At 44.4% G+C, this 22375-nt stretch overlaps 1 protein-coding gene across 2 annotated transcripts in view; it reads left to right on the plus strand.

Moving 5' to 3' along the window:
- Positions 1 to 22375, plus strand: part of SLC35F4 (solute carrier family 35 member F4) — a gene marked incomplete at both ends in the record, with an annotated part of 131316 nt that overhangs the window by 101415 nt on the left and 7526 nt on the right. The window contains 3 exons of one of the 2 annotated variants that reach the window (XM_082485665.1): positions 5542 to 5730; positions 9845 to 10142; positions 18397 to 18616. In XM_082485665.1, coding sequence (XP_082341791.1) covers positions 5542 to 5730; positions 9845 to 10142; positions 18397 to 18616 — 707 coding nt within the window. The remainder of the gene's footprint in view (positions 1 to 5541; positions 5731 to 9844; positions 10143 to 18396; positions 18617 to 22375) is intronic. The other variant, XM_082485666.1, reaches the window with a different exon arrangement.

Below are 22375 nucleotides of genomic sequence, written 5' to 3' on the forward strand. Positions count from 1 at the left end.
CGTGAACTGGGTGTTATCAACATGAGCGTGTTCACAGGCTGCTGGAAACAATAGGCTTGTGATGTGTGAGCGAGTCCGTCATCGCCACGGATGCTCACTCTTAACAGGTAACATTACAGTGTGAAGGAAATGTCAATTCTTTCACTGGGGCCCAATTTAGCAGGAACATTCAATTGACGTACTTTCCACATAACACCAGACCGGCTTCTACCTCCATCCATCTGTCAAAACCCAGCAATTGTTTCTGCGGCAGTGGTATGAAGACATCATTTTGTCAATGCGAAAACAATGACATATTAGGAGCTGAGATTTTGAGGACATGGTAGAACAAGCATATTTTAATATTGAATGAGGAAAAGGTAGATTGTAGATGCCTTGACTGACTTTTTGGAAAAGCTGGTCTCCCTCCTGACTACAGTGGTAGCCACAGGTGACCACTGCTCTGTGGGGTTTGGAACAAAATACGAAGAAAGAAACTGTCCAGCTCATTTCCATCACCTATTTAGCCATCGATTTAGTTGTGTAATCAAAAAAAGAGGATGTATTTTAGCACATACCAGCAAGCCAGCTGTTGCTGTCTGTAAGTAAGCCAACACTTCGTGTCGGTAATCCAGTGTCCTCAGTGCAGGGATGGCTTTTAGAAGGGAATTCAGTTGAACTGTTTGAGACCTTCTAAATTTCCATCAGGGCAGTTGGTTAAAAAAGAAAGGAAAAAAAAATTCCGTGATGACCTGGCTGTAAAAATTGCTTCCAGGGCTCCATTTTTATGGTGCATTGATTATTTTACTGGCAATCCATTTTTAGTAAAAACTTTGAGACCAGAAAAGTTGTCCCAGATGAAATGGCATGAGTAGGGTTTTTTTTGTGCTCCAGGCACTGCTGTCATGTGCTAAATACATCATCTACGTGAAGATAATCTGAAAAGAATTGTTCTTGAGCCTCAAAGCATAATCCTTTCTCTCCAAGCCCCCTGCAAAATAACAAATTGATTTTTCAAACCAAGGGGAGGGCATGTTTTCTGACTGTGTCAGCTGCATATGGAAATCTGTCTATGAATGAAAAGCCACGAGTCATGTATCGCATCTTTCTGAGGACCGAGGGAGCTGCACATAGTTTACAGACGGATGGTGAAAGTGGTTGTCGGGACAAGGCATGTGCTGCTGGTTCCTGGTTTGAATGGACACGACAGCAGCAGCGCACGGTGTTCACCTGCTCCCGCAGACGGCACTCAGCATGGTGTTCAGGAACGTGAAAAGGCATGGACTTCAGTGATATTAATCATGTCGTTTAGGGTAGTCACAAGCATAATTACCTTGCTCAATTGAAGTACACTGAGATAAGTATATAATAATTAATGCAAGACAAGGACAGATTTTGTTAGAAGCATGTGGAAAGCCACAGGTTCCCCTTGCTGGCTTCACGTTGGTCTCCACGTGCGTAGAAATGGCCTTACTTCTTATGCTATAAAGCATCAACATTTGCAGGGCAAGAAAAAAAAATTGCTGAAACAGAATAATGGAAAATGGGAAAGAGCATGGGTTTGTTTTTACTCAATAATGAAAAGTCATCCAGATGGATTTGACTCATTAAGATGTGCTTGATGCAATCATGTGCGGACCTTTCCAGTTCTTCCTTTCCTCCTTTGTCAATCCCATGGGCTGAGTGTTGCTTTGACACTGGATTATAACCCTAAGTAATGAAGGAACACTTCTAGTAGCAAGATCTGGCAGTCTGGCAAGGTTTTTCCTATTTGTTAGTTTTTTCCTAGTCTCTTCAGTAGCATTCCCTTAAAATATCAAACGACGCCCAAAATGTAGATTCATTCTCAGCCTGTGATTCATCTCTGCTAAAGCCACGAACTGTGTTCATGCTCAGCATGGACTGTGTCAGTCTACAGAAACTGGATGAGGCTTCTGTGCACAGTGAGTTACAGATATCTGTGCAACCTCTGACATCAAGGAGTCAGGTTAAAAGAAGGACAGGTAAAAAGTCACACCCAGTGTAAACATCTCTGCTCAGGATGGTTGTCCAAGGTCAGTTTGGACGGGGCTCTGAGCAACCTGATTATAGAATCATAGAATGGTTTAGGTTTGAAGGGACCTTAAAGATCAACTAGTTCCAACCCTGCTGCCATGGCCAGGGACATCTTCCACTAGACCAGGTTGCTCAAATCCCCGTCCAACCTGGTCTTGAACATTTCCAGGGAATGGTCCTCTGCGACTTCCCTGGACAACTTGTTCTGGTGCCTCACCACCCTTAGAGTGAAACATTTCTTCCTAATATCTCATCTAAATCTCCCCTATTCCAGTTTGAAGCCATTCATCCTCATTCTATCACTACATGCCCTTGTAAAAAGTCCCTCTCCAGCTTTCTTGTAGGCACCCTTCAGATACTGGAAGGCTGCTATAAGGTCTCCTTGGAGGAGGATCTAGTTGAAGATGTCCCTGCTCATTGCAGGAGGGTTGGACTAGATGACCTTTAAAGATCCCTTCCAACCCAAACCATTCAATGATTGTATTATTCCACATATAGGTACAGGGAGATGCAGTTAGCCCCAGGGCACTGTTTTTCTCATCCTGAGGTTGACATCTAAAATAAGTCAAATGAATCCAACCCAAGCAGTGTCACTCCTTTGCTCTGGAGGAGGTGTATTATGGTACCTTTTTAGTACATAGTTGCTTCTCCATTTGCATGAGGCAAGTTGTGGCAGCAGCCTGCTGTTGTCCTCTCTGGAGAGGACATGGTCTCACTGCCCAAGACCATGAGGTCTCCATAAGCGCGTGGGTTTTATAAAGGTATACAGAAGTTCAATGGAAAATGCTGCTCTTGATCCCTCTAAACGGGTCTTAGTGGATCCCTGCTTGATAGTTGATAATTGCTGTGTGAGACAAAGAACCGGAGTTACGTGAGTTCTGCCTTCCCTTCCTCTCATGTGGGATAACTTTGCACCTGTGCGAGGTTTCATTGCTGCCCTGTGTAACTGGTGATTTCTTGTCCTCGCTGCTGATAGCAGGTTTGGGTAAGTTAGCCCAGCATATATCTATTCACCTTCTCTTTCAAAGTATATCCTTAAAACATGTTCAGATTCAGTAGCATTAGATGGCCCAGGCTTTCTAGCTGGACCAATGAAATATTGATAAATTGCCGTGCTATCCGATCGCTTTCGGGCATAAGTGAAGACGAATTCAGTAAATCAAGCAGTGACTTCCGATTAAATGCAATCTCCTGAATTGCGGTTTTGGTCTCAACTGCCGAGTTTCTCAATGTACAGGAAAAGATTGATGCTGCTTTGTTGTACCAGATATAAATAACTCGGAGCTCTTTCTGCATGTGAGGAAAAATAGGTTTCCTTGAAATTTTGGTTGCGGCTCATCTGCTAGACTGCTGCTGAGTGTAATGTGATTCTTAGTCTCGTTCTAAATTATATCTGAATTGAGATGTTGCATGTGTCTTTCAACTTAATGAAATCTTTAAATGATGCATATCAAAGCGAGTACTGATTTGGGTCGAGGCACCTTGGTGGCTGATTTTCTCGGGACAGGCGATCAGCAAACGTTTTCTGAAAACAAAACTTCTTTAAGTGGGGGACCTGAAAATTCCTAAGTGCCTTTTTGAATATTTAGCCCAAAAAGGGGGGGGAGTAGTGTGGCTGTTTGATCATGATTTTCTCCATTGAAAAGAAAATACATAAAGGTGAATGGCTTTTTAAAGGTCTGAAAGTATCCAGTAGGTTCTAAAAAGCTCTGTAGAGAGTAATGCTTATCAAAAAATGAAGAGAGATGATACATATAGGTCTTAATCCTTCAAAGTCAACTTTTGTGGGTCTACTATTATTGACCGTGGCTTGTATACTGCATTGATTGAATTTGTAGAACTATGTGGGAAGGTGGGACCTGGACTTGGGCATCCTCCTCGTGTCAGAGTTCTCTCGTACTGAACAGAGGAGAAAGGGAAGAGCATCTTTGAGAAAGAGCATCTCTAAGGGGTTTGCTGCTGGTTCAGTCACTTGTCTACATGGTGGGTAAAAAATTGACCTTGGAGGCTCTAAAAATGGTGAGAGAGAATTTTTCTCTATAATACGGTATTCTATACATCTTCCTTTGCGATCTTTGTAGTTAGACCTGGTGAATCAAAGATAGCTCATAATTAATTGAAGGTTATACAAACCCTCTGAACTTCCTCTCACAAAAGAATGTTGATTTATGCAGTCTCTTGAATCTTCAGTACAGTCCTTGCTGTAGAGTATACTTTCCTGTTGTTGTTCGGCATGGATGTATTTGCACAAAGCGTACTGGAATGGCACATGTTGCAATGAAGAATGTTGCCCTCTGGCACGTCTGCCATATGTGGCACCTTACACATGGGGTTGGCGTCTATTGTTGTATTCTTTACAATGTGAAATAGGTGCGATTATCAAATTAAATCCTTCCAAGTTATGGCAAGGTCAGTGGCTGCTCTGGGTATGTGCGTCTTCTGTAAGGTGAGGGAAGATGGTCACCAGTTGAAGTAGCAGCTGCAACACAAGCAGTGGGTGATCTCAGCTGACCATGAACACATATTTACACTTCCCAAAATGGCCTGTCATCTTGACTTTCTGAGAAGAGGACTCTCTTGTGCTGCTCATGTGTTGACCTCTTACGCAGACACCCTTCAGTAAATTCGGGAGTACGTGCAAGATCTCCAGGCTCACTCTGCCAGATTCCAGCACTGCACTCTTCTGTTGTTTGCTGGTTCTTAATCCAGTCCTTCAAGCTCTTACTCGTAAAATGTGGTGTCCTTCTCGCTGGCAAACTTTTCATCTGGTACCACTGGTATTTCTGGGACCTGGGTCTTGTCTGCTGCCTTGTGCCCCTGTACAGCCTCTGTGTGAAATGCAGCATCTCGGTGTTGTCTGCGCCTAGCAGCAGAAGAAAAAGCAACTTCTCTGAAGATGTGGAGATTCTGATTTGGTGCACGTTAAGGCTTAAAACTGGCATCTCCAACGGTTTAGAAGAAATCTTCATCCAAAAGACCTGTCAGTGGCCGTGGCTTCATTCCATACAAGAGTCTCAAGGATCATTCGGAGGATGGAAAGGGGAAGCTCTCCTCTGGAGACACTGTCACCACTGACCCCGGGAGGCAGTGGTTCCTCAGCCCGGCTTTCCACCCTAAGGGAGAATGGTGACCTCTCCTTTGCCTGATTCAGTGTCAGTGCTCAGGAAGGGGCCCACGTGAGTACAAATTCCTTTGCCTGTTGAGACCCTATGGACGGAGCCGTGGGGCTAAGAATTTATTGCAGCATAGGGCTCTTGTTTCTTCAGGGGAAAGACTCGTTTTCATACAGCACCTTTTTTTTTTTTTTTTTCTATAAGGGGGGAAAGAGTTAAGTATTTATTTACTTACTTATTTACTTTATTCTGACCAGAGCTGAAACCTTGATTTTTGCAGTGTGCTTCCTTTCTCCCGCTGAATCGTTTGTATGCATTTCACTGACAGTGCTTGAAAGCCCCGCTTTCCTCCAGGGAGTTTACAGCCAAACTGATGCGAACTCTTTCTTCTCAGGTGCCTCACGATCATCTGTCATCCAATGCAAGCCAGGAGGCAACTGCCCCAGCAGACACAGAGGCATGACTAGGCAGCTCTCCCCTCTATCTGTTGCTGAAGATTCTGCTGCTCCCATTCTTGAGCTGCAGAATCGAAGTCCCTCGGGAATCTGTCGGCACAGCAGAGTCGAGAGGCAGAGCAGATCAGGTAGGCATAACAGCCGCATTCCCGGCGTCACAGCATGCCTGCGAGAGGCCTCTTTCGTCTGTCTTTTTTGAAAGATGGTGCAGAGTCCGAGCATGTTGACGTTGGTTTACGGTGCTGCGAACAGCACAGCCACGTGAAAGTCCTTCCTGTACCTGTGTGCAAACTGGGGTTAGCGGGAAGGAAGCAAGGACGGGAGGAAAAAGCCTGGGCCTCAGTAGGTACATGTAACGTGTTAGATAACTGCGAACTCATAAGGCCAGTAGGCATAGAAGGTCTTGAAAGGATGATTAACGTTAGCACACAAGTTAGTTTTTACAAAGTGGTTATGTTTCCTCAGCCTCAGCCTGGCCAGAAACCAGGACCCTTAAGAGCCAGCCATGTTCCTTCTCAAAGACAATGTCAATCTCAGCTCATACCATGGACGGTCTGATGAAGAGAAAGAGAAGGAGCAACAGGTGGAAGGATATCTAGGGAAGACCACCACAGTTCAGATCATCGATCAGCTGCACTTCAGGGCTTCTGTCAGGAATGTGTCACCCACTTTACTGCAGAAGTTTAGGTCAAATGAACCTGTAGGTATGGTGAGCACAGACTTCTTCACCATGATGTCCGTCCGTCACCAGCAGGGATGGGATGGGAGCAATTACAATATGCAGCCACAGGCCTTTGAGTCTGCTGAATTGTACTGTTGAGGAGGAGAGAGCCGTTAAATGACTGAAATAATTTAACTGTCCAAGTTCTTTGGAAGACTGTCTGTGTACATACTGTGAGCAAAAAAGGGAGGAAGAACAGGTTGAATCTCCCTTGCTCACTGGAACTGTGGGAGATGAGCCTTTCTCTTATGCCTTCACCACTGGTGGCAGCAAGAGCCAACCATTTTCTTCTTGTGTTGGAAAACGGAGGGATCTTGGATTCCAGAAGTGTTCTCTTGATGGAAACCCTCAGAAAAATATTGTATGTAATTATTGCTGCAAGGAGTGGATGATAAAACATTTTGCAGTAAAGATCATACCTGAGATACTAAAAAACCAATTTATTTGCATTTTTGCAGGTATCAGGCTGAAATAACTCTGTGCATGCTGGCACATGATTCAAAATCAGAAACCATCTTCTCTAAGTAAGGACCTCGGTCCCCTTGAGAAAAGAGTAGTGCCTTGACATCGTACTCTTCTAAACATTCGTTTTGCATTTTTTAATTTCCCTTTTTATCCTGATCTTCCCTTCCTCATCAGTGAGGTCTAAGTAGGACTGACCCGACAAGTAGGTAAGCGAATATAAAGAATATTATTTTCGAGGTTGTAGTTCCCAAACAGTCAAAAGAGTTCAGAAGAGAAGTGGTAGCTTTTGGTTTTCCTCATCTCACTTGTCTGAAAACTTGAAAGCAAAAGGCTGTTACCATCTTGTGACAGAGACATAACAAGAAAGAATTATATTATAGACAAGAGGACCATGTAGGGGTATTTCTGTTAGCTGCCTTTCAACACGGTTTGCCATGGACCAGCATCATCTTCCTGTGTCACCTGCAGTGGCATCTGCATTCTTTCCCTGTTGTTTCATCCTTGTTGAGTTCTCGGATTGTTTCTGTGCTCTTGACAGGGTAAATCTGTTGGGTTGTTTCAGACCAAGCTAAATGCGAACACCAAGGATTTCTACTACCTTGCTAATTGTAAAATGCTATCTACCAACCGCTTTGGCCGATCAATTTCTTTTTTCTCCTCATTAGCATATCATTCAGTATCTGGACACAAGTGCTACATTCTAGCTCAGTCCAGCCCCAGCTTCATGCTTGGAAATCCTGAAACCTATTAAGTATGAATTGTGTGCCTGCTTGCCGTGTGTCTTTGAGTTCAAGCCCTGTAATTCTTTTTAAAGATATTTCTTATCTTGTCCTTTTGATTCCTTGGCCAAGATTTAGGTGTGCACGTCCCATGGATTTTGAAAGCAACTGTCAAGCTACTGTGTCACTTTGGCTGGGGATCCATCTCGATTTCACTTAAATGTAAATATCTAGTCTAGGGAGAGATAAGTGCCTCCGGTGGACTTGGATATATGCGAGGATGAAATCAGCTACCTTCTCACCGTGCCTGTCCATTAGCATTAAATACGAAGGGGCCCTAGACAACACGTTTAGCCTGAATACACAATTATTAGCTAACTACATTACATGGGATGAATCCTGCCCATTAAGCACTTACGCAAACTCCCCACTCTACATTTAATCAGGCTAAAACTTACACAGGTCTTTAAATCCAAGGTAGGACTTGCAACAAGCGTGTATTCCTGTGCCTTTCCCTAGCAGTCAACACCTGGGACTATGAAATCCAAGTTAAATGCTAATGGTAGTGTCATGCATAGTAACAGCAATTACATATTTGTTTGGTAATTGAAAGACAGAAAGCATGGATAAAGGTGCTTTAGTCTGCTATCATTGTGTGATTATTTTAACTGTTAGCTGAAGAAGGGCTAATTGCATGGTAGTTTTGCTCAGCAGGAAAACCTGCGAGTGGATGTTACATAATGTATTCTTTTTAAGCCATTCTAACTTGCAAATTTACCTTTTAATAGAAGATGTCAGTCATTATTAACACCATAAAAATATCTATTTTCTCTCAGCAGCCAAAGAGAGTGCTAAAATGATGGTTGCATTTTCAGAGCTGTGTCTGATTATCCTCTGCATGTTTTTAATAAACCTGTAATTTTATTTAAATTCTTGATTCACCACTAAACAACGGAGCCACTGAATACTGATTATTTTTAGGAAAAATGGTACAGCATACAATGAAATTACAAAAAGCTCCATGTCCTGGTTAGGAAAATTCTTGATTGCAAATGCGCTCCCTGCTATGATGAATCGTTTTTTAGGTGTAATGTTGGTCTAACGTAATAACTTGGAACCTCTGTTTGACATTTCTTTATGGCTGTAGCAGAAACAGTAATATGAAAGGAAATTCAAACCTGAGTCTGGAAGGGTACCTTTTTCACATTTAAGTTGAATGTAGGACAGCGTATGCTCTCACTGCAGTGGATCTATACCTCCTTTTAACAGTTATATTGTTTCTTATCGTATATCATGTGATGTGTTGATGTGTATATAACTGATAGTAATAGTTAAGAATAGCTGCAGGTCACGATTTTCAGAAGGAACTCCTGTTTCTGCTGTCAAACTGATGTGATGTGGTCCCATGGAGTAAAGGGCTGGAGCTTCTTGCTGCCACATGAGCTCATGGGGCAACGGTGTTAGGGCTCCTCAGTATCCAGCGCAGTTCAAGCCGTTGTTTTCGGCTGGGATCTGTGAAATTAAAATAGGGTTCATGGGTTGTTGCATCCCTGGAAGCTGTGTCTGGAGAGCAAGTCACCAGTCAGTAAGCTTAAATCCTCTACACTTCTGTTAGGAAATCTGCAGTGATCTGCAGATTAGACCTAAAAAGTACGGTACTAAAGTGGGAAACGACAACTTTCTGATTCCTCCTTTTTTATGTGTAGAGGTTTATTTCTAGGCATGCCAAGCTTCAGTTTTGTCCATTTTCCTTTTTTAACTTCAAAAACGTAAATACACTAACTTGACTGAAAAAATCCTTTCTCTGCTTGGGTACATAAAACCACCAACCTATTTCTTTTTCCCCTCCCAGCTTGCAAATAAAAAAGTGATTATTGAGTTAAAATCTTGAATAATAAGAACTTGTTCCTGGCTTCAGATGTACAGGCCCAGATAGCTTTTATGTTGCAAACATGCACAGTAATTGACTTTATAACGTAGTTGGTTCCAAGGGATGTAGCTCTATTCTAGAGATTTGGCTGACAGGAGGAAAGAAGGGCTGATAAAGCAAACAGTGGCAACAGCTTAACCGTAACGCTGTTACCTCAGGCCTGATACTGTGTTTGTATTTTGTGCCTATCCCCTTGAAATGACAGAGACGGTATTACTGAAGTATTTCTGTGCAGGATTTCAATGTTTGTGGGACGTCGAGAAATTATAGGGAGAAGGCAAGGGATGGATTGTGTCTGGATCAGAGGGGGAGATTTTGCCAAGAATTGTTTTGAATGTATTCATTATGTGTGCAACTCTTTTCTTTTTCTATTTTGTTTTTTGTTTGTTTTTTTTTTTTTTTTTCAGGAGAAGAAGGAACACAAACGCACACAGAGAGCAGCAGCCAAGAAGCTGAAGGACAGACACGATGCCAGTCTTGCACATCCACATTTCTCAAACTTATCTGGAGATTTCTGATCATTTTGTCCGTCTCTTCCTCCTGGGTTGGGACCACGCAGTTTGTCAAAATCACGTATGAGACCTTTGACTGTCCTTTTTTCATGACTTGGTTCTCAACAAACTGGAACATTATGGTTTTTCCCATTTATTATTCTGGACACCTTGCAACTGCGCAGGAAAAGCAGTCTCCAATCAAAAAATTCAGGTAGGCTTTATTGTGGCAATATCCCTTTAAACATCCTGATTTCTGTGGGCTGAGATCACTGCTCTTCTCAGTTTGACCCCTGGTGTCAGAAGGCAGAATAAAGGTCATGCCGCAGAAAATCTCATTCATAAATAGCTTACAGAAGGCTAACAGATGAGTGATACGTGCTTGAATAAATGGATAATTGATTGTAGGCGTTTCTTTACTGAGTTGAAAAGGTCAGTCATTTGCTTATAATCTTGCTGTTATATTATATAATATCTCTATCTTTTGTGTTCTTGTCTGGATCGGGCCATCAATTAATCCGTTTTGGTCCATTTATCATAACAATAGTGTAAAGTGCAGCCAAAACAACTCACGGTTGAGAATAAAGATGCTCAAAGCTGAGGAGATGGTTTCCGTGGGGAAGACCATGGCTTGCTCTCTGAGCTCAGTAAGTATACACGTGAAAGCTGCCCTTCTCCTGCTGGGTCGTAGCGTGGAGGAAGAGCATCCTAGTACCCTCCTTCTATGCGTGGTAGGAATTAAAGCAGGATGCAGACTCTTGGCTCTCCTCCCCCTGTAGCTCTGAGGGGTAAGTTGGCATAGCTGAGTGGCTGTCATCCTGAGGAAATGATGGGAAGGCTTCCTCCCATGTTCCGTCAGGCTCCACATGGAAATAGCTCTTCCTCTGTGTTGTGAGAGCCGGGGGAAGACATCCCTCTGACTCCAGCCTTTCCTTACGCCACGTGGCTGCATGTTGTAATTGAACTGCCAACCTCAAGTGCAAAGTAGTCCATAATACTAACTGTAACATTAGTCTGCAGGGGTGGAAATTTATAAATCCCTCTTCAGTAGCCACTGTGACATCATAGAAATAGAAGGTTAGAGGGGAACCCAACGAGATCATCCGGACCAACCACCAGCACTGCAGCAGGACCAAGCTGGCTTAGCTTCACCCTAGCCTGTTCTTAAGAAAGCCATATCTAACCTGTCCTCAGGGCTTGGAAGTGCCACCACGTTCTGGGACAATTCATTTCACGCTTCCTCCTCCACTTCTATTATTCCACCGATCGGACGGTGACATAGAAGCTGCTTGAAAGGACAGAACTAAATTCAGCTTGCCGAGAGATAACACACCTTGCCCGTGGAGGGAAGAAATTCACGGGATAGTTTCGAGCTGGGAACCAATAGTGTTACTCCAGTGCAGGCTTTCTTTGAAAACAATCTTATTGACTTCAGCAGAACTGTCTGTTCTGCGCGGTATTAACCAGCGTGTGGCCCGTACCTTGTTCGCGCTGACAGAGGGTTCGGCACAGCTGTCGTGGAGCACACAGGGAATTCAATTTGTGACTGTCAGGCTGGAGCGTAGCGGGGCCAAATTCTTCCCTCGGCTGCTTTTGCCGGGATCTGTAATTTGGCCCTAAATTATCATTTCTGTCAAATCAGCGTGACTGAAATTGAACAGTTGCACTTAATTAACTGCTTCTCTGAAAACCCGAGTGCTTTGTACATTAACGATGCCTTCATTCAGATTCTTGCTGGAGTATTTGTAAGAACATTAACAGTGTCAGCTTGGCTTCTGGGTACGGGGTAAAGCAATAACAAATGCACAGCAGATAAGGAAGGAGGAGAATAAATATCCCTGCAGATAGATCCTCTGCAGTTAGTTGGTTGATTGTATATCCGTCGGAGCAAAATTTTGGGCAATGCATAATATCAGTATGCTTAAATAATTGATACATTTCCCCAGCTGTTAGGAGTTCAGCTTTTAAAGTTGAGGACACGTGCTTACGTGCCCAGAGGAATATCTGCACGCACAGACATGTGAAGTAGGTTTGTGAATGTGTGGGAACAGGAGAGCAGCGTTCGAGCTGCTGGGCATCTTCCCAGAGTATTTCCTATTCCAGATACGTTGGGGACTCGCATCCCAGGGAGGAGGTAGCTGCTGGCAAATACTGACTTTATCATGGGGACCAACTACTTTGGTCTGTGCCGTGTTACGATTTGAGAAGCCAAACTCTTCCAGTTTGAGTATGGGAATGGACATCTCTTCAGGATGAGCGCTTGATTTTCTGATGACTTAAAAATTGCAAAGCATCATTTATAGTTTTTAACAGAGAGTTATAGACAGATGTAGTTTGGAAAGGATCTTTGGACGTCGTTTAACCCAGCCGCCTACCCAGAACAGGGTTCTTTTCAAAGCTAAATCAATTGGTTGTGTAATTGTTTGGTTTGTGTTCTTGATGTTTTTCCTGTTACAGGGCTTTTTATTACATTCTGTAAAATTTCTTGTTGCTGCTTTGGCTGGTTTTATTTCTGTGGAGTAGCTAATTCTTGTCAATAAAGCCCGTCCTGTAGTGAGTCCAGGCCTGCTTCAGAGTCCAGAGGTGATTTGTCTTTGTGTTTCAAGAGAATGTAGTTACTCGCTAGACGCTTTAAAGACATATGACATTTTGTCCGGCAGATATTCCCAGTGGATTAGAACAAACAATGTCTGTGATACCTTGGCAGAGATCAGCGATCATGCGAGTGACTTGCAGAGTGCTGCCCCAGGCTGGTGAAGGTGTACAGAGCCACTGTTACTTTAATAAATCCCACCACAGGAGTCTCAGTCTTTAACTTTAGATTGGCTTTCTGAGAGTTTTATAATCTTTGAGATTGTAAATTGTGTATTTCTTACCTTTCACGCTTTACCTTAGAGATTAAATTTTGTGGTCTTAGAAACGAACTCAAGGTTATTACCTCCCTGCTGCATTTCAGCAAAGTAACTTGGTTGTCTTGAGGCAGAAGACACAGCTTTTGGTATCCCCTCAGTATTGTAGATAAGACCTCCCACACAAAGAGCTTGAAAACTCCTTGCATTAGTGCTGAATAAAATGATCTGAAGCTCAGTAAGCTCAGCAATAGGAAATCTAACCCTGCCGGTATTTACCACAGCAGAAGATACTCCACAGAGTTGGCATAGGATCCTAATAGAGTTATAATTTGGAATAGGTGGATAATACATTCAATGTCAATAAATTTTGCCTCCCCATCCACTCTCTTGGCTTCTCAAGGACAAGACTGTGATGTGCAACAGCTTTCTGCCAGAATACATCCACAATGTAATAGCTGCAGTTGGTCCTGCAGGCGCTGTGCAGCCTGGAGGCACTGGCTAGGACGAGTGTAGGTAGGTGCAGATTTCACGAAAGATGAACATGTTGGGAAGAGTTGGCTTTCTAGCAAGAAGGATAAAAAGACATAAGCATCACTTGAAGTAAAAACAGAGTCGTAAGTAGCTAATACTTGCTGTCAGCTGTCACCTGCAAGTTTGTCACCTACAAATGTCTCCATCGGTGTTGCAGCAGTAGCTCAGCCCAGCGTCCCCGGCCACTTCTGGAACAACACTGCAGATCTAGTACTGTAGACAGTAAATTATCCATGAGCCAGCAATGTGCCCTTGTCACCAAAAAGGCCAATGGAATCCTGGGCTGCATAGGGAAGTGTGGCCAGTAGGTCAAGGGAGGTCATTCTCCCGCTCTACTCTGCACTGGTGAGGCCACAACTGGAATACTGTGTCCAGTTTTGGGCTCCCCAGTTCAAGAGGGACAGGGAACTGCTGGAGCGAGTCCAGCGAAGGGCAACTAAGGTGATTAAGGGCTTGGAGCATCTGCCTTATGAGGAAAGGCTGAGAGAGCTGGGACTCTTCAGCCTGGAGAAGAGAAGGCTGAGGGGAGACCTTATTATGGCGTACAAGTATCTAAAGGGTGGGCTGAAGGAGGATGGAGCCAGGCTCTTTTCAGTGGTTCCCAGTGACAGGACGAGGGGTAATGGGCACAAGTTAGAACACAGGAAGTTCCGTTCAAATACACGGAAACACTTCTTTACGGTGAGGGTGACAGAGCACCGGCACAGGCTGCCCAGGGAGGTGGTGGAGTCCCCTTCTCTGGAGACTTTCAAGTCCCGCCTGGATGCAGTCCTGAGTAATGTGCTCTGGGCACTCCTGCTTTAGCAGGGGAGTTGGACTAGATGATCTCTAGAGGTCCCTTCCAACTCTGAAAACTCCGTGATTCCGTGATCTAGATCTTCACTGCAAGGGTCTTTTCAGAGGAGACATGAGGATCTCTGTTGCCTGAAGCTGCTCCTACCCCAAATGGCTCTGTGGTAGGGAGGGAGACCAGCAGCACAAAACAGGGCTTCCCTTGGGCCATTCCTTGGTGAGGAACAGCATTCCCATGGTGCTGCACTCCGAGCCAGTCACTGCTTACGTGAAGGGTTCACGCACAATTCGCTTTTCTTTTGTTCCAGCTCTTGAGCAGACAAATGCAGCTGGTCAGGCTCCTTCTTAATGTTCAGATGAGAAGCAAAATGCGAACTCGATCAGTCTTGGAAATCAATTCACCAGTTGCTAAACCACCACGTTACTCTGTTTGGTGTCCGTCTCCTGAAATGGAGCTGGAACATATTTTATTGCAGCAGATGCCACCATTTGGATAGAAGGACCAAAGGACATAGTAACAACTTGTGCTCACCAAAGGTCCCGGCGGTGCTTCTCGCTGCCATAATGTCAGTGGTGGCCTTGCCAAGTTTTAATCCGGGTGATGTAATTACATTCGCCGTATTCACATTACCCCAGGTAGCGTCTGTTAGCTCTGTTTTTTTTTCTGTAAGCTGTTTTAAAACCAGCTGCTGCGTTACACTCCAGAGGCTGCTGTGCACCAGGGGTGAATAAACCCATTCTTCTGCAGGGGCTGGCATCAGAATAACGAAGAGGCGACGCAGGCTATTTAGTGGGTGCCAGAGGCAAAGCTACATGACTGCCTGAGGTGCTGTAATTCCTGAGAGCGTGGCACGCTGCCCAGAGCTGGTGGCTGAGGGCTACCTGCAAATAAAAAGAGCTATTTAAGTTAGAGGGCAGGTTTTAAATAGACTTCTTGTGCATTTGGAAATAATTTGTGTCATAGTTTCAGGGTCAGCTGCCCTTAGATATGTCTCTGCCTTTAAGTCAACAGCCTACAGATATTAGCTGTATGGGGAGGGATCCATGGAGCCATCTCTCCCGAGCCCAGGGTTTTAATCACTGTCATGTCGTGATGACTCCTGCAAGTTTAATTTTAGTTGCATGCCAAAAAGGCTGAGTTAACCACTGAGCAACCAGCCCTCACAAAGCCTGAGGCAATCTACTGTAGCCACGACTGGGAAAATAAAGTATTCTTCCTATCTCCTCACTCGCTGAGCATTGTTTGTGGAATTCTCCCAGGCACAGAGGCGAATTCATCAGGTCTCTGTCTCGCTCAGCACAACCCTGTCGCAAGTCTTTGCTGTTTATTTTTAATTGAAAGGTGAGGAGCCGCTGGCCCCTGTTTTGTCCGGTCGTTGTATGCTGCTGTGTGCGATAGAGGCTCTTCCATCTGCTTAAACAGTCCATTGCCTGGGGCCTGTGAAGTGTTTCCAGATTTCTTTTCCTAGCTGTGAATCTGTGCTCATCCCTCCCACTGCTTCTGGGAACTCAGAGATAAGTGACATTTGCAGCATTGACACAACTACCTCTCCGAAATAGTTGACCAGCCCACAGAGTCCAACCCCGAATAATGTAATAATCACTGAGGCATCCTCCTTCCCAGGATTCACAGTCGGTGCACTTCAGAGTCCGTCCTCCTGACTCTGCTCTGAGTTTGTCTGTGTGGGGACATCCCAGAGATGCAGGACAACAAAACCTGACCCATTCTGGCATCCCCCTCCCCATCTTTCTGGCTTTGGAAGCCACCCACCCTCCCCGTGGATGGAGGAGCAGAAGCGCCGGGCTTATTCCCAGTGTCTCCCTGGCAGTGGGGGGCCACGATGGATGACAGGGGTATAATTTCTTGACATTTGTAGAAGAGCTTTTCCTGCTGCCCTGCCGGCTCCATCAGAGTGATGTGCTTGGATGGTTTTGCTGTTGCCTTTGTACACTATCGACATAGCGCCGGCGTACTTAACTGTGACCTGCATTACCATAAGCAGCCCGAGCACCTTCCTCTCTTGTTTTAACATAGCACAAGCTTGTTTCCTCTAAGACAGATCCTGACAGCTTCTGGGACAGGTTGGATTTACAACCACGTAACGATCCAATCGTGCATCAAAACCGAGAGCCCAATTCCCGCTGGGTTGGAGAGACCAGGCTCGGTACAGGTCTGCAGTTCACAATGGAGATCTGTTCTTGCCAGGAGATGGGGCATCCTGGCTCTGGTGTCATGCAATGGTGACACAGCCACGGTGCATCCAGGTCAGAGGGCACCGATCTTGAAGTGAGACGTAGCCTGAGCTCAGAATCACCCTCTGCATCCACCTCAGTCTCAGGGGGAGAAATCTCTTAAACGTAAACTGCTATACCTGCGTGTCAACGAACATTCGAGTCTGTGCTACCAGTGAGTCCATTCTCACACAAGGAAACTCATCACCTTTAACTCCTGTTGAAATCAGTGATGCAAAAGCCTACTGTCAAACTTAAGCATGAATTTATTTGCTTCACGGAGTATTTGCTTTGCATCTCGGATAAATGATACACACCACTAGCTGTTCTCTTTCTATGTAACGTTTCTGTTCCGATCTTTGGAGAACAGGCTGACTTCTGAGAACATTGAGGTCAACCAGAGTGAAGGAGAGATAATTAGCAGATCTGCCTGCCTGAGTGTTTACTTGTTGAACGTACTGGCACAGAGTTTGAGAAATGAATTTATTATTACCAGAAGTGACTGCTTTGTACCCCACGTCATTTTAGTGGCAGCAGGGAATGAACGGTTATTAAGTAGAATCACAGAATCGTTTAGGTTAAGACGTAGCTGATCTCATGTATTACATAGAGGTTATAATTCTGCTTTCCCCAAAATGAGAGTGATGGTTTCCATTCTTAATAGTAAAAAAATGCGATATTTTCAACAGCAGAATTCCCCAAAATTACTAAAAATGGTTTAGGAGACCTGAAAAGGATTCTGTCTTTAATGGCGAAGCTGAATCAGGATATTTATTACACCATCGCCACCACCCTCCCAAATAACAAACGTTTTTGACTTCACATTGCAGTGCAATCTTTGAAGTTACTAATTAGTTCTACATAATTAGTGTTTTAGCAATCTTGAAAACACAGCCATATTTGGCTGTGAATACTCCGGGGCCCCGAGGCCTCATGGCATTTAGATTAGTCCCTTAATGTTGCCTTGTAAGGATGCGTTGCAGACTGCTGGTGCCTTGGTTCACTCCATTGGTGTTTCGGTTTTATGAAGCATTCACTTGCGGGTCCTCTCATGTTTTAATAGACGTGTCAGAGCGCCTGCCATGTCAAGAAATGAATCGTACTGGGAATATTTGGAGGAATACCTTTAAGCAAGAATGCAGACAAGGGAGTTGCTAAACAACGTTCGTGCCAATTTGGGAAAGGTAGAGATGTTTCAGGGTTTCAGGAGGGCTGCAGTGATGTGCCTATAATCAAGCTGGATGGCTGAGTGCTCGGTCTCCCCTTAGCCCACGCAGGCACCGTTTTGCACAGGAGAGCTGTCCCCAAAAGCAGTGTCTTCTGAGCTGCCCCCTTCCCTTCCATGAAATTCTACGAAGCAAACAGCTCACTTAAATTGTGTGTGACACAGTGTTTGGGAAGCTAGAGATTTTGTTTCCAATTTAATCCACAAGGAAATGTCTCTAAGTGAACACAACTTTTCACTGTATAATAAAATAAAGCTGTTAAATACCTTTCCCTCCCCTTTCCTCCCTTTTCTTACACTCTTGTTTGACTGGCTCAGTCCCACTGGCTGGTGCCCCACTTCCCCACCGTGGTGATGTGTCTGGTGATGTGTCTGTGATTTTTGAGTATCTTTAGGCAATTCTTAAAGCGTACTTGCCCGTATTTGAGAGTATATTTCAATAAGAATAAAAACAGGTTTTGGAGCAAAGCACGAAAAAACTGTCAAGCTACAGAGAAAAAATTGCGGTTATAATCCCCCTGTTCCTGGCCTCAAAGGCAGAGTCGGAGAACTGTCGGTGCGTTATAGATAACCTTCCTTTCTGTCTGTGAGTCCCTAGGATTATTGTTGCGTAGAGCGTGATTATTCCAGGTAAGTTACTTCTATTTGCGGAATTGCTGTTTTAAGAAGATTGTAGGTTATTTTCTCTATGTGAATTAAACAATAGATTCTTATGGGTGTGTGGAGTAGTTGGGAAAAGCACCTAATTGAATGTGATAAAAGTCTAATGAACGTTTGTTGTGGAGTGAATGCTAAGGAAAATCCTAGCTGAGTTCTAAACTCTTTTCTTTTCGTAGGGAATGCAGTCGGATTTTTGGTGAAGATGGTCTGACGCTGAAACTCTTTCTTAAAAGGACTGCTCCCTTTTCTATTCTGTGGACTTTGACTAACTACCTGTATTTACTGGCTTTAAAGAAGCTGACAGCCACAGACGTCTCTGCCCTATTCTGTTGTAACAAAGCTTTTGTCTTCTTGCTTTCTTGGATTGTGCTGAAAGACAGGTTCATGGGAGCAAGGGTAATGACATGCCTGATTTTCAACTCTCTCTTGTTTTCATAATTGCCCTTAAATCCATAAGCCATTGTGCTGCCATAGTACTGCCACATTATGGTATGTATATACCGTGAAACCATTTCTCATTCCATTTTGTGATGCAAACCTAAGCCTGAAGATCACTTAGAGATCTCAGACTCCAGAGGTAATAGGATATGGGAATTTCAAGAAGCTATTACAGCTAAGTGTGATTTGATGGATTAGCATAGGAGGACTTCCAGTTCATAGAAACCTATTCTGTCTTGTTTTACAGTACTGAGGTAGAGTCAAATAATTTTATTTTAAACATAATGATGAACGCTTGCGTTCTAACCAAAGCAATTTTATTCCTTGTTTGGGTAGATAGCTGTTTTCAATATGTAATTTATTTTTCTTATGCCATCCTATTTTACATACACATAAATGCATACATATGTGCATGTGCCCAATATATATATTAAAAGGGGCAGCAACTGTTTTGCACAAAGGTGTATTTTGCACTAAAGTGTTATAGAACTCACTGGCAGTGATATGGACCCTGAAAAAAAAAACCAGCAAACAAACAGAGAACTTGAGCAAAATGATGTGCACCCGGATCTGGGGGAAAGCAAGCATATTTCCTGTAATTTCACATACACAAATCTCCTAATATGCAGCAATTTAAACTGTTGGCTTTATACCTTGGCTAAGGAGTAGGTAGGCCTTCTGCCAGTTCTGCTGATGCAGATTCCCCTGTTGAAATGGCTCAAGGCCTAATGGTCGTGGTGGGTACAATCCTGGTTGAACTATCAGGAGCTTTGAACTTCATTAGGAACTGGTTGGGGCCAGGTGTGATGCCCGTGACCAGAAGGGGCTACCAGCAATTGGATCTGTGTTCCACGGAAAGCGTGATGGATCAGGACACTCACCTGAGTAGGTTTGGTTTTTAAAAAAAAGAGGGCAGCAGCTTTTTTTGATTAATAATGTGATAGAAGGGTTCAGAAACGGAAAGAAAAGGTGTGTTGTTTCACAGGCGTCTGACCCAGCTCTTGGAGCAGAGCAGCACATGGAAGAGAGCACTGCGCTTGGGGCTTGGGAATGGAAGAGGAAATTGGTTAAAGTGAAACAGTTCCCCTGATTTCCTGGTGAGACAGGGCTGGCTGGGCAATTAGTAACGGCACAGGGCCTGAGCACCTCAAGACATGCGTGCCATCACACAAGTGAGCTCTTGGGTAGGGATCTGCCAAGAAGGTTTTCTTGGACCAGCTCAGTCCAGACCAGGCAAAGTCGAGGAGGTGGGGCAGTGTTTCACAGACCTCAGCCATAGTGTCCTTGACGGTGAGGACATGGATATTTCATCTTGCAGTGCTAAAGCCGGACACCTGTATATCTATTTCATATACAACTTAAAATAGAGAAGCATCAGATGAACGTGACCTGCCCTCAGCCTGCTGGTATCTAACTCAAAGAATAAGCAGCGTTTGAAATCCTCAGTTCTCCTCTACGCAAATTAACAGGAACGGTAACTTCCCTCTTCTGCCCCTTGATCATCTGAGGTTCCAGCTGAAAAAATAGGAAATTTTGTGCCCTTTTAGCTAATGTTTGTCTCAAAGCAGCCTCTTTCAAGCAGAGCAAGCATAGCTCTTCTATTTTCCTAGCCTGCTCTCAAAGAAACCTAGATGAGAAATACTGAAGCTATTTTCAGTTATTAGTTATTTTTCACTGGCTAAAAGAAAAACACATTGCTATAAATATGTATTAGTATTAATGCTGTAAACATCGTGAGGTTTGCACAAGAAAAACCTGGCAGAAGAAGTGAACAGCAAATTCTGTACATAAAAGAAAACTGTTCTTGCTGCTAACTGGCAGATTCTGGATGCCCGGTGCTGGAAAGGTAATTAGCAGCATTTTCCAGCAGCCCTCCTGCCAGAGTAACACTTAATGATGTTAATAACCACGCAGGAGAGTGTTTGAGAACTAAAATACGACAAAGCAGCACGGACCCGGCCTTTTGTGCTTCGAATGCCTCTACTGCTTCCCCCCCCCCCAGCCTCTCAGGGAGCACGTGTAATTAGGTTATTTGGACAGTAAGGGGATGAAAAGAAATAAGAACTTAATCATATCCTCTGAGCCGGTGTTTTTGGAAAAGCACTCAGCACCCAGGAGCACAGCCAGTTTTTCAAAGGAGCTCAGCTCCTAGCAGCTCTTTCAGAGCTTCGGAGCCGTCGGGCACGTCTGCGGCGCATGGGAGGTGGGGATGCAGCCGACGCCGAGGTACCTGCGACAGCTTTCATCCGCCCGGGCTCGAGAACCAGCAGCCGTCAAAGCTCAGCGGCTCTGCAGCAGGTTTCCAGCATCGCCGGCTCCCTGCCCGCCTGGTGTTGCTGCAGGCGGGCTCCAAACTCTCACCGGTCCCCTGACTGCGTGCCAGCACACCGCTCCCGCACACCCCGGAAAGCAGCCGCCGGCCAGGCTTGGGGGGGGCTGGATTTTCAGATGGGCTGTGTAAAGACAAACCTGTCTTGATGGCCACCTTACGGTATGGCATAGTCTTGCCGGTGGAAGCGTTGATTAGCTGTACAAGTGCTGCCGGAGGGGCTCCATGCAGAGACCTGGCTGCGCTGGCTGCGTCTGAGCTACCGGCGTGTGTGTTCTGCAGTGAGAGCCATGTGCCCTCAGTGGTGATGCTATAGTGTGGGAAGGAGCTCGCACCCAACCAGAGAGAGAAAAACACCAGCTGGAGAAAGAGTATTCATACGAGAAGTTCATATACAGCAATAACTATATAGCTATTTACCTATAAAAGTAGTTCAGGTAGACCTTAGGTACCTTGAAGTACCTACTGCCCTACAGAAGGAACCACAGCACAATCCCTGTCTGCACCGTGATCTTTGCTTGGACATTTCCGAACATCTCACAAATTAATAAGGTGTCCATGTTACACTGGGACTTCTGCAATTTCAGACAGCTTTGGCTCAGACCAAGCACAAACATTAAAATGCTTAACTTATTTGGGTAGTTCTGTTGGTTTGTGTTGCTTAGATTTAGCCACATGCTTAACTGTTGGCATGTTTGAACCCTTGGTTGGATTTCTGCTGTTGAATTAATGCTTATCAGGTAGATACGGGGTAGTTTTGGGGACATTTTTCCCCCAAAAAAGGTTGACTCTAGCCTGAACACAAGTTTCTTTACCATAGTACCCTATTTTCTGCTGTGCTCCACATAGGAAAAATATGTTCCTGAATAAAATGTTGGTTGGCCTTTCTTCTGGGGGGGGGGGGGGGGAAGAGGCAGGTTCATTTCATTCCTTACCTAGGAGGCTCCAAAAGTAAGTTACTACCTTCTTCCGTTAATTAAAAGCCTTGTTTAACGAGCTGTCAGCTACAACAACCGGCTTCGCTTCGCTGTGACCTTGCTGCTTCTTGTCAGCTTACAGAAGCCCGCAGGATGGGCTCTCAGGTTTCTAAAGCAGACACCACAGTCACTAGGCAGAGGGCAACTGTGCGGGTGCCGTGGTGTATCATTTGCAGGAAGAGCTTTGAACATGAAAGTTAAATAATGTTCTCGCTGTTTTCCAGTGTCGGGTCTTACTTATCTAACGTCTCATAAGATGGTGCTCCATACGTGTCCATCATTTTAGTTGTTTCAGGAAAAAAACGTGGTTGGCTTTCTAAATATTTGATTAAATTAGAAAACTGGCTTTCTAAATTTGGTGTAGTCGAACTGGGAAGATGTTTTTCCCAATAGGAAGACTCTCCTATTGGG

Source organism: Vanellus vanellus (genome assembly GCF_965231255.1).
Source record: "Vanellus vanellus genome assembly, chromosome: 6".
NCBI lineage: Eukaryota > Metazoa > Chordata > Aves > Charadriiformes > Charadriidae > Vanellus > Vanellus vanellus.